General features: G+C 46.9%; 1 protein-coding gene across 7 annotated transcripts in view; it reads left to right on the top strand.

Moving 5' to 3' along the window:
* The window catches only part of LOC105478105 (transducin beta like 1 X-linked), a 257027-nt gene extending 249937 nt beyond the window's left edge, over positions 1 to 7090 (top strand). For all 7 annotated transcript variants that reach the window (XM_011735088.3, XM_011735087.3, XM_071088961.1 and 4 more), the window contains 2 exons: positions 2248 to 2349; positions 3581 to 7090. In XM_011735088.3, the coding sequence (XP_011733390.1) occupies positions 2248 to 2349; positions 3581 to 3607 (129 nt within the window). In that variant the 3' untranslated portion in view covers positions 3608 to 7090. The remainder of the gene's footprint in view (positions 1 to 2247; positions 2350 to 3580) is intronic.
* Positions 7091 to 12713: the final 5623 nt, after the last annotated feature.

Here is a 12713-nt window from a genome sequence, read left to right as displayed (position 1 = left end):
TCAAATCAAAGTAGGTTCTGTTTAAGGACATAAGGTATGTCAATATTGGGTTGTCCTTTTAGCAGAGATTGAAAGGACATAGGATTTAAATAAAGGTGGCTGCTGTGGGTATCTTGGGTCACACCTGAGGTTAGAAGAATTCAAGCTGTAAAGTGTAGAAATGGATGGGAAGTAGCACTGCATAGCGTAAAAGATTATAGAGGGCCATCAGCACTTGATTCTATTCTAAGGGAAGACAGACAGGTGATGATACGCTAGGAGCTGTTGAAAACAATGAAGGGGTCCCTTTCGCCTCAGGAGGGAGGAATCACACAGCCTGCCCCCGTCCCCTTTCATCTGCACTGCCTTCTTGGTTCCTTTTGGCTTGGTTGACATTCAGCTGGATTTACATCCTCAAGTTCATTCCCCCTGTGGACTCATGGGTGATGAGCCCTGTTCACTGGCAAGTGGTCCACTGAGATCACAGGCTTCCCAGGGACCTCATGTGAACCACATCCTCTCAGGGAAGGAAAGGAAATGGTGGACCCTGCGTAGAGCCAACCCGATGCCAAGCCCAGCCCCACAGCCCTAGATAGCCCTCCGGGAAGCGCACATCTCAGGACTAGTGTGCAAGAGTCTCTTGTCATGAAATCCTTGCTAGAAATAGTAATGGATGGATTTGTAAAAACAACACATCAATTATCCAAAAAAAAATGACATGATCAGTTAGGTACAGCCTGTTATCAAGAACTCACTGAATTGTTTCAACCCTTTTTTATAAATCAAAGAAATCCTTAGGATTTTTCTTTTTTTTTGGATCGGAGTTTCACTCTTGTCACCCAGGCTTTAGTACAGTGGCGCCATCTTGGCTCACTGCAACCTCCGCCTCCCAGGTTTGAGCAATTCTCCTGCCTCAGCCTCCCAAGTAGCTGGGATTACAGGCGCACACTAGCACACCCGGCTAACTTTTGTATTTTTAGTACAAACGGGGTCTCACCATGTTGGTGTTGAACTCCTGACCCCAGGTGATCCACCCACCTCGGCCTCCTAAAGTGCTGGGATTACAGGCATGAGCCACCGTGCCCAGCCAAGAAATCCTTAGGATTTTTCTTAAGAGAAATCTTAAAGCCCACTTTAATCTTTCTCCAACTATAAAAATACTTATCTATAATACTGCTGACATACACCTTTCTCAGTTCATGGAACACCACGCTTTAAGGAGCCCAGTTGAGCAGAGGATTTGCAACAGCCCTCCTGGTCTCAGTCCTCAGATTTCTCCTGCCTGTCACCATTAGTGAATCATGAGTGAAGGCTTATTCGACTCTTTCTCTCTTTTTTATTTTTTAAAATTAATTTTTGTAGAGACGAAGTCTCTCTGTGTTGCCCAGGCTGGTCTTGAACTCTTGGGCTGAATCAGTCCTCCTGCCTCGGCCTCCCAAAGTGCTGGGATTACAGGGTCAGCTACCTCGCCTGGCCTTATTCAACTCTTTCAAAGGCCTCTACTTCCCCTACCTCTTAGATTTGTCAAGTTAATGCTGTTTTAAACCAGAAACCAATGGTCTGTGGTGTTTTCCATTACATGTATATTATGCATTTGTTCTTTCAAATGTCCCACAATAGGTACATTTTAACATCTTGGCGTATTAATACATGTAATCGTGAACTATGGTCAATTTCATTGCTACTGGGGTGGGGGTATTCATTACGTTGTATTCATTGAGGTCCTCCAAGGAACAGACACCAAAACAGGATGAGATGGACAAGAGATTTATTGAGGAGCTGTGATGGAAACAGGGAGGGAGGTAGGGGGAAGGAAGAATTCAGACCATAAGGCCAGTCTGACCCTGGGAAGGAGACGGGAAGGGTAGGAAGAGTCAGGGATGGCCCTACAGGCCAGTAGAAAGTTTTGGCCATGCTGATGGAGAGTCCATGAGCCACTTACCCACCAGATGAGTCTGAGTCTCAGCAGATGACTGCCATGGTCTCCTGCCTCCGTCAGTCCTCAGCTGGGCGCAACCTCAGAATCCACGCACATGTGGTGGCAGATTCCACAGGCATAAGTAATCAGGTTTACTCCCTGTGGTGGGAAGTCCTAGAGATACATCTCCACAGCCCCCAGAGTCCTTACTGAAAACCCTTAAATTTTACCGTGCTTGAAAATGTTCATGACCAAACACCAGGGCAGGAGGAGCACACATTCATTGTACAACTGCATCTGTCGCAGGCGCCCCTTGCATCATTGTAAGTGACAGCTGCTTTGCTTTGCAGAGTGGAAATCTCGTCCACAGCTACCGAGGCACTGGCGGCATCTTCGAAGTGTGCTGGAACGCCCGAGGAGACAAAGTGGGCGCCAGCGCGTCCGACGGCTCTGTAAGCAACACCTCTGGTTTGCTGGAGAGTGGGGTGTTGGGGGCGGCTGATGCCGAAGTGAGCTTCGAGGGCATATGCAGCGTTCGTGTCCTGAAGGGCCTAGCCCAGTGCCAGAGGAAGCTTCTGGGCTGGATCCCATCTGAGTTGGTACCACATCTGGGAATGGCCTTCTCCTTGTCCCTTCCAGAATGTCCTTCTAGTCAACATTTTCTCAGTCAAATTGTTGGTTCTCAACCAGGGTGATTCTGCACCTCTGAGGACATTAGACAATATCTGGAGCCATTTGAGGTTGTCACTACAGTCATGTGTCGCTTAATGATGGGAACATTTTGGGAAATGTGTCATTAGGCACTTTTATCTTGGTCTGAACATCACAGAGTGACTGACACAAACCTAGATGACAATACCTGTCACACACCTAGGCTGTATGGTAGAGCCTATTGCTCCCAGGCTACAAACCTGGACGGCAGGTGGCCATACTGAATACCGTAGGCAACTAGAACACAATGGTAAGCATTTGTGCGTCTAGATCTATCTAAACATAGAAAAGGTTCAGCAGGAATAAGAGTTACAGTCTTACAGGACCACTGCTTTCTGTGCGGTGCATTGTTGCTGGAAACGTCATTATGTGGCACATGACTGTGCTTAGATGGGGATGCCACTGGCATCTCGTGGGTGGAGCTTAGCAATGCTGCTAAACCTCCTACCGTGCATAGGGTGGCCACAATTGTCACCCATGCTGCGGCTGACGAGCCCGGGCCTCTGGTGGCCATCCTGCAGGTCTCCTGGGCTCTCCTCTCCTCCCATGGGGCATCTGGATTTCTTATTTTCCCCTGGACTTGAGGTTGCCCTGACCTCTGGGGCAAGCGGCATTCTGGCTGACTGGCCAAGTGTCAGTGTAGTCCCCAAATGTCGTCAGAGGCCGTATACTTGGGCTCGTGTTGTCATCTGCCCCACGATGGTCTCTGCCACTCTGTTAATTCCTGTCATTACCCTTAACCTGGCCTTTCTGCTCTGTGCTGTTTGCTTCAGTTTGCTCGGTCCAATGTCCAGATGCCAGTCTGCTATGAGAGCTTCTCTGACCCTTCATGACGATGTTCCAATAAACTTTACTGAGAAACATCGGTGGAGGGCTAGATTGGGCATGGGGACCGTAGCTTGCCGACTTCTCACTCTAAAGGCATCTTTGTTTTGTCTCTCGAGATGACAGGTGCTTTGTGTTTCCTTCCAGGTTTGCGTTTTGGATCTGCGGAAGTAATCACAAAATACTATCGAAAAAAGAAAAGAATTCTGATGACCAGCCATGAATGTGTAGGGTTGCAGCTCTGTTCTCCAAAACTGTACGAACTTGACTTGCGTTAGAGTATACTCTGAAACCAACTCGTCTCTGGCCGCAGGAGTCTATATGTTTTCGTAATCTTCATCAAGAGGTTTTTTAAAGGCAAGCAAAAACAGAAGCAAATCATATTACACGGGGATAGAATGGTTTCCACTGAGGATATTCAGCCTGGGAAGCAGAAAGTCACCAGCTCGAGGTGTGTGGATTGGTTTCCACCCGGAACAGGCTCTGTGATGACTGAATGGAAAGAAATGTAAAAAGCTGTGCCAAAAAAAAAAAAAAGCAAAATGCTGTGATAAACCAAACAGGGAAGGGGGAAAACCTCCTCCTTGAGATTTTTTTTTGTTTTCCCTAACGATTTGGACACTACAGTTGCTCTCACAAAGGATGTTCAAAGACCAGTTTGTACCGATGACGTGTAACTTTGTAATCCCAACACTTTCTATTTTCTAGAATCTTCTTTGTTCATTGGGTGGTTTTTCTATCGGCTGGAATTCTATCTTCTGGGGGCCTTCCGTCTGAGATGAAAGCTGTCTTGGGCTTGTTGTCTCTTCCCTGTGTTACCTCTCCCCCTACCCCTGCCTTTCCACTCTGTCTGGTCAGCTCTGCTTTTTCAGTGCAGCCTCAAGAGACGCAGCCCAGTTCACATGAAGACACAGTCTCCCATGGACAGCTTTCCCCCTTCCGCCTTCTCCCACCCTCTCCTCCCCTCGCGCTCGCGCTCACGCTCGCTTTCTCACTGGCGTGCTCGCTCTCTCTCCCCCCCTCCCTCCCTCCCTCTGTACCTTTCTCATAGTTGCTTCAGATCTTAGGTCTCAAGGGCACTTTGGCGCGTAGTAAGTGCTTTATGTAAGAAGGCAGGGCAGGGGGCTTTTTACAGGAGGAAAAAAATGACTTAGAGCCTGGAGTATTTTTGGAAAAAAAAAAAAATATTTTTATGTTAAAACAGTTTTAAAATCTTAAAATGGCCATCAGACATAGAGAGCTTTGTGTGATTCATGTTTTCAAAAGAACTGAAGAAGCCACAGGCAGGGCCTGAGGGAGCCCCTGGCTTTCCCCTCAGCCTCAGGAAAGGTGGTCAGGAGGACTCTGGCTGGACAACGGTCAGCCTTAGGGGTCAGCAGCGAGATTGCACTGCAGCCAGTGAGGGAGGTCCCAGCCATGCCGCGTGGAAGAAGAACCTTGCATCTTTTGGTGTGTACGCACCTTGGCAGCCAGCAGGAAAGCCGTGAAGAGCCGTGCGCCCTCTGGCCTCGAGGGAGCATTGGCAGAACCATAAGGTACTGCAGAAGCCGTCACAGCTCGGCTGGATTAGGCGTGTTGGCTGCGTCTTTCCCACAGCCGTATAACGACCGATGGTCAGTTCTCGAAGAGCAGGCTTGGCAAGTTCTTGCAGAGCTGACATAGAGGCCCCCGCATGTCACTTCGTCTAACGCTGACAGAAACGAATGCAGAAGGAAGATTTTCAGTTCCGAACATGAATTATAGAGGTAGAACGTCGCTAATAATTTCTGCAATCTTAATAATTTCTTTCTCTCACAGAAGACTAGGAGAAAGATCTTTTTAAAATAATCAATCTTTTTGCTGTTTTTGAAAAATTGAGGCTTTGTGTTCCTAGAAGAGCTTCATTTCAGTGAATCTGGTGACCCATCTGCTTGCTGTCATAACCCGACACTGACTTATTTTTTTCATTAGCAAGGGGGAAAAGGCCGAAGGACAAGGGCCTCTTTTCCCATTGGTTTTCCTGTGGGCAGAAGGGCTGAGGAAGCTGGCCCGGCCCGTGGGGGCTGCTGGGTCACCAGCAGTGGGTAGGGTGCAATCTGGTGTGTGTGCCAGCAGCGAGACGGTGTTACTGAGAAGGTGGCATCCATCTGCAGAGCCAAAACCCAGCCGTCAGGGAAGGGCCAGGGCTTCCTGTGGAACTTGGAATGTGCCAGGACCACCTGCAAAAGCCAGGGTGCGTCGATCATTCTCAGATCATTGATTGGCCTCCACTTGGGTATGTGAATTATTCATGCCCCAGAAGACCAAAAAGTGCCCTGGTTCTGAGATGAGTGTCTTATTCGGGCTGTTTCTGAAACGCTTAGCAAAGAAGGTCACAGCGATGTGGAGTCGCCGCCCCCATCTTTGAAGATAGCCGGTGTCCCCGGATGAGGTGATTTCCCATCCCAAGGACTCCGTGAAGTTTAGGGTACAGTTTGTTGGGGTCCAGAAGACGCCACTACCCCACCCAAATAAAAACGCACTCATCTTTGCAGAGCATCTGCTGTCAAAGGCCAGCCTGTCGTTAGACATGGCTTGTGCTTGACAAACCAGAAACAACTGTGGGATGGTGACGGTGGGATGTGTCGCAAGCGATTCACTAGACAATCTTCACATGAATGTCGGTAGCCAGGGTCTCTCCCAAGGGATGGGTTTAGTCTTGATGAATGTAAACCACATCAGAATTGTTAGGTAGAAACCTGGGCTGGGAGGCCTCGGACCCCAGGCTCCATCCCTGGCTTCCCCAGCCTGCAGCTGTAAGCAAAACCAAGCATGAGATGCAGCTAGCAGTCACATCCATCCCCGTTCTCAGCAGGATGACACCATGGACAGCCGTTTCCGGAGCCTCCAGCATTTGCACACCACTACTTAGCCTCTCTGCTGCTGGAATGTTGGTAGAGTCATCCCTGTAATCAAGAAATGGCCTGTGGAATGTTACTGTTCAATGTTGTTTACAGCTCTTAAAACATGGTGAGGAATGCCTAAGTCTTAGTGACCAAACTTGACCTTGAAAGCAGACATAGCATGACAGACCTTCCTGGAGTCTTTGGTTGGGTTCAAAGTGACCGAGAGTCAGGTCCAGCACACACCTGGGAAAGGGATGCTGCCCCAAGGGGGACCAAAAGGGCCGGACGTTACAGGGTGAAACCCTCTGACCCCTCGCGACACCGTAGGACTTGACTTTTGTTTAGTCTTTCTAAGAAATAGATCATAGAGCCAAGTGAAGTGCACTTTGTCAAATGTAAGGGTCTGCTTTGTTCTTGTTGCTTTTCTCTTTTTTAACCTTTTGTTCCGCCATTTAAAAAAAAAAAAAAAAAAAAAAAAAAGCTTATGTTTCTTGTCAAATGCAGAAATGTTCCTTCCGCCACTCACTGAAGTTTTGCATTCTGGCTTGTGCAGTTTTTATTGTCTGTGTCAGACGTACAGCCAGGTGTGTTCTCTATCGGCAATTTTCCTATTCTGTTCAGATGACATCGACCACCGTTTCATTCCCCCCGCCGCCTGTACTCACCCTCACGCTCTTTGAAGAAAAAAAAAAAAAAAATCACCTTGCGTGTTGTAGCTCATTTGTTTCAAGAGAGAATCAACAGATCATATTCAGTGTCTTGAATAAATTGCTCTATTTTGATATTAGAGAACTTGGTGGATGTGCTTTCTTCCTCTCGCCGTGGAACTCTCGGGCCCACGTTGACTGAATGACTGAAGAACTCTATTTTCTCCAGAAGGAAGTACCTTGAGTGCCTCTGTTTAGGATTGCTGTGTGAGATAGGGAGCTGGGGTAAGAATGCAGTGACATGGCGGTCACAGCAGCCACCTGCTATTCTGAAGGGTGGTTCTGTCCAGGGAGCGTGCTTTTTAGTGTGTTTCCTTTCAGGCTGGCTGTTGGAAAAAGTCAAAGCAAATGAATATTCTCTCATCAGCGGATTGATTGACCGGGAGTTTGAGTTGCCGAATTAGCCCTGAGTAATTTGCAGAACCTATCAGGATGGGGCGACTTTGGACATGGACGTCTGCATGGTGCAAACCAACATGTGGCAAACATTGATCGACATTTGCTCTGTGCATGTCTTCATTTATGCTGCTTTAATTAATAGGTGGTTAAATAATGTAATTAGTGAATGGATATTGCTATCCGCATTCTTTGAAGGAGGCTGTAGATTCCAGGAGGCGAAGAGATGGCCTTACTGTTAGTCTAAGGTTTCACTTTGCAGATGAGCGCCAGACAAAGTCACGGTGTCATTTCCCTCAAATCCTGCTTGTTCCGCACTAGGACAAAGCAGATGGCTGGGGGTGGTGTAGAGGCCTCTGTGGTGATTCCCTGAGAAAGATCCAAGCATGCCTGTGGCCTTCCCTGATGATCCAGATTTTTGCAGGGACCAAATCCCAAATTCAGGTCTTGAATTGGCAACTGAAGGCTGAATATTATATGAGCAATTGTCACCTTTAGAGAAAAACCTATCCCATCTCCCGGTGTTTTCTGGGGTTCACCTGCTCATTTTCATTTTTCTCTTAGGCCCTGCCAAGTGGAGCAAGTGTGTTGCCAGGTGGTGGATTTGGGGCACGCTGGGGGGTACTGCAGAACCCTGGGACACCTTGGGAAGAACCGCATGGCAACAGTGGGCAGACCACAAAGCGTGCAGCAGAGTTCCCAGGATAAATGCGTGCGTGGCGGGTGGCTTTGGTGGCTCCCCTAAGAATGCCGTATGACTAGCTCTAAATGGGTTTCTTCGTGATATAAAGGAAACTTGATTGCGACCACGATTGCCAGAATTTATATAACTTAAATCTTCAGATGGATGGAACCCTTCCCTGCAGTGAGTCTCAAAAGGTTTCCCCCATCCACTGAAGCTCCTCCTTTATTTTAGGAATCTAAGTTTCAGCTCACTAAACAGAGATCTCGCTTTTTTTTTAAAATTGCCCCATCTTGGTGCTGTTTCAAAAGGGTTCAGAGAACATTCTTTGTGTTCACAGAAAGCTCTCTGTGCACAAACTCACTCTGGAAGCTGACTGTTGATGATGGGTGTCTGGTGGAAACCCGGAAGTCCCTTGTGAAATACAGGAAAAGGGTAGGAGGGGGTGGAGAACAGATTTGTGCCCTTAAAAAAGATGACTGAGCCAGTTTTTGTGCAATGTGGGTCCTTTGTCTCTGAAGTGTCTCATCTACAGCATGGTAAGCAAGGCAAGAAGTTCCATCTGGAGAATAATGTAGAGAAGGAACGGTGGGTATGGGGAGGGAGGATGTTATCTGTAGGACCAACCTTCAGCTAGAACGTGAAACAAATACTCTGGAGAATGGAGGCTTTGGTTAGGAACAGAGTTACTATGCAAAAGGTACTTATCTTGAGACACTGTGGGAAACAAACAGCTGGGTGTATGCGTTCTTTTGTAACAACACACCTGCACATGATGATATCTTACTGTGAAATGGAGCAAATTAATAGGCTACTAAAAAGTTTTTTACCCTGAGCAACATGGTGAGACCCCTATCTCTACATAAAAATTAGCTGGGCGTGGTGGCGAGTGCCTGTGGTCTCAGCTACTTGGGACGCTGAAGATTGCTTGAGCCCAGAAAATCGAGGCTGCAATGAACCACGATGGCGCCACTGCACTCCAGCCTGGGTGACACAGCAAGACTCTTTTTTTTTTTTTGAGACAGGGTCTCGCTCTGTCACCAAGCGGGGAGTGCAGTGGTGCTGTCCTGGTTCACTGTAGCGTCTGCCTCCCAGGCTCAAGCAATTCTCATGTCTCAGCCTCCTGAGTAGCTGGGATATAGGTGTGTGCCACCACGCCCAGCTAATTTTTGTATGTTTAGTAGAGATGGTTTTTTCACATGTTGGCCAGGCTAGTCTTGAACTCCTGGCCTCAAGTGATCCACCTCAGCCTCAAAGTACTAAGATTAAAGGTGTGAGCCACCACGCCCCGCCAACCCTGTCTCTTAAAAAAAAAAAAAAAAAAAAAAATTGATGGTGGAATTGATAAACTGGCCAGGAAATTAAAATCAAGTGAAAGCTATCTGATGGGAACAGTCTCCCCTTTCCACCCAAACTATGCTCCCAGCTACACCTCTGTTGTTGCCTTCTTGTCACAGGCCAACCCAAACTCCTAGCTGTAGATCCCAGTTCCTTCTCACTTCTTCAAGAACTTTCCTTCCATCATAATCATCGCTTTCTCTCCACTGGATCATTCCTGTAGCACCCCAAGGTACTTGAGCACCTGCCATCTTTAAACAGTAACAGAACAAGCACATCCCCTGCAGTAACCAGCCTTACAGGGAAGTCACTCAACCAAGGCTGGCCATCATCTCAGTTCATCATTTGTTTGCTCTGTTGTCTCCTCATTCCCTAGGTTGCCTTAATACACATCCTGATAATTTTTCTGTCCCCAGTACCTAGGCCTGGCCCAGTGCCTCACCCTCTCACTCAGCTCACTAGGTTAAAGATGACATATGCATGAATATCAGCTGGTGATGCTTGGTGCCCCATCTGGGAGTTCTCATCTTGGCTGGATACTCAGATCTCAGGGTTCTTGTTTGAGAGCTTCAAAACCTGACTCTAGCTAACGTAAGCCCACAGGAATGAATGAGCCAGATATTGGGCAGCTTTAAGAAACCGGAGAACTGGGATCAGAGGCCAAATAGGAACCACCAAGAGCAGTCTACAGGACTAGGCTCATGAAGATGAGAGATGGAACTGGGTGCTGCCCACACCCCGATACTGGATGCTGGACTGGCCCTGGAGGCATACCCAATGCTACCTCCCAAAGTGGGCCTGCCTGCTGCCAAGGCTTCAGAAGTGTTTCTCTGCAGCCCATTCCCTGAGGCACAAGCTTCTAACATGTAAGACATGCCTGATTGGCTCTGCCAGGTCACATGCCTTGCTCTAGCTGCAAGGGAGGCTGGAAAAGCCAGCAGCTGGCCTCTTTGCTTTTTGAATGGGGTGGTAGGACTGCTTCATCAGGTAAGAGGGGATCCTGAAACAGAGGAAGGGCTTCTGACCCTGGGAGAGAGGGCAGACAGAATGGCACTACTTAGATGAAGGATGCAGATTCCCCTAGAAAATCTAAAACTTCACATCTCCTTGATACCTTTGATCAAGGTCAGCGTGGCCTAGCCCAGGCTCACCCTGGGAAGGTGAAGCAATGGTTATCCAGAGAGCTGGGACAGCCCTGGGCAGGCACTACCTCATGTTGTGTTCATAATTCATCTGCAGCCTTGTGACTCCAGAAGTGCAAATGCAGAAACTTGCTGGACTCTTCTAGAAGAAAAGGAGTCCTAATCTTGATATGAAGGGAGGTGTCACATGGCAGAGCTGTCTGCAGTGTCCTGAGAAGATAGTTCTGTCTTGCTTTTCTATATACATAGTGGTGGATTATAATCCCACTGCATGCTGCAACATTTTGGGGAGGAAAAAAAAAGAGCTTCAAAAAGTTCATGGACATACATATTATGAAAAAACTACATGGATTTCAAAAACGTTTTGCATCAACATAAACTCATACTAATTTGTTATAACCTGTCTTAACAGGATCTATTTTGAGGCACTATAAAGGATAAGACATCAGCCTGAAAAGAGCCTCTATCAGAGCAACATAAATTGTTAAAATTGAAATGAGAGCAAGCATCAAATTTATGAAGTTTGAGTGGACAAATGGTGAAATCATTGATGCTTTATGAATAGTTTATGGAAACAGTGCCCTAAATAAATCAGTTTACAAATGGTGGATAACTCATTTTAAGAATAGATGAGATGATGTTTAAGATGAAGCCCACCGTGGCAAACCATCCACATCAAGGTGTGATGAAAAAATTTATCTTGTTCATGCCCTAATAGAAGAGGACAAGCAATTAACAGTACAGACAATAACCAACACCATAGACATCTCAACTGGTTCATCTTACACAATTCTGACTGAAACATTAAAATTGAGCAAACTTTGCACTCTATGGGTGCCAAAACTGTTGCACCCAGGTCAGCTGCAGACAAAAGCTGAGCTTTTGATGGAAATTTTAACCAAATGGGATCAAGATCCTGTAGCATTTCTTTGAAGAATTGTAACAGGAGATGAAGCATGGATTTCCCATTACCATCCTGAAGACAAAGCACAATCAAAGCAATGACTACCAGGAGGCAAAAGTGGTTCAGTCAAAGCAAAGCAGACTGGCCAAGAGCAGAGGTCAGGGCAACAGTTTTTCAGGATGCTCAAGGCATTTTACTTGTTGACTTTCTGGATGGCCAAAGAACAGTAACATCTGCTTGTTATGAGAATGTTTTGAGAAAATTAGCCAAAGCTTTAGCAGAAAAATGTCCTGGAAAGCTTTGCCAGGGAGTCCTCCACCACAGCAATGCTTCCACTCATTCCTCTCATCAAACAAGGCCAATTCTGCAAGAGTTTCGATGAGAAATCACTAGACATCCACCTTACATTCCTGATTTGCCTCCTTCTGACTTATTTTTCTTTCCTAATCTTTAAAGGGCACCCATTTTTCTTCAGTTAATAGTGTAAAAAAGACTGCACTGACATGGTTAAATTCCCAGGACCCTCAGTTCTTTAGGGATGGACTACATGGCTGGTGTCATCACTTACAAAGTATCTTGACCTTGATGGAGCCTATGTTGAGAAATAATGTTTCTGTTTTTCATTTTCATCTTTTCATTTTTCAGTGAAAAAAAATTTTTTTTTGAGACGGAGTCTCGCTCTGTCGCCCAGGCTGGAGTGCAGTGGCCGGATCTCAGCTCACTGCAAGCTCCGCCTCCCAGGTTCACGCCATTCTCCTGCCTCAGCCTCCCAAGTAGCTGGGACTACAGGCGCCCGCCACCTCACCCGGCTAGTTTTTTGTATTTTTTTAGTAGAGACGGGGTTTCACCGGGTTAGCCAGGATGGTCTCGATCTCCTGACCTCGTGATCTGCCCGTCTTGGCCTCCCAAAGTGCTGGGATTTCAGTGAAATTTTTGAAGTTTATTGAAAACTTTTGAAGTTCCCTCATATATCTTAATGACCATGATGGAAATATGGGCATTAGTCAGGTTCTAAGTATTCCTTAGACTATGTCATTACTCAACACAGCATGAGGCTAAATTTGTGAGCAAAGTCATGCTGTCTTCTCTGCCCCCTAGTGTGTGTTAGGAGGCCAGGCTGTGCTGCTGCTCCACGGGGCCCTGGTTCCCTATTCATTCTGCTGCATCTCTACCTTGCTGCTGTTTGGCATCATCAATAAGCTTAGTCAAGAGCATTTCCTCTAGAAATCACATCTTTACTGCAACTT

This window comes from Macaca nemestrina, chromosome X, assembly GCF_043159975.1.
Source record: "Macaca nemestrina isolate mMacNem1 chromosome X, mMacNem.hap1, whole genome shotgun sequence".
In the NCBI taxonomy this organism is placed as follows: Eukaryota; Metazoa; Chordata; class Mammalia; order Primates; family Cercopithecidae; genus Macaca; species Macaca nemestrina.
This window is presented reverse-complemented; position numbering and strand designations above follow the sequence as displayed.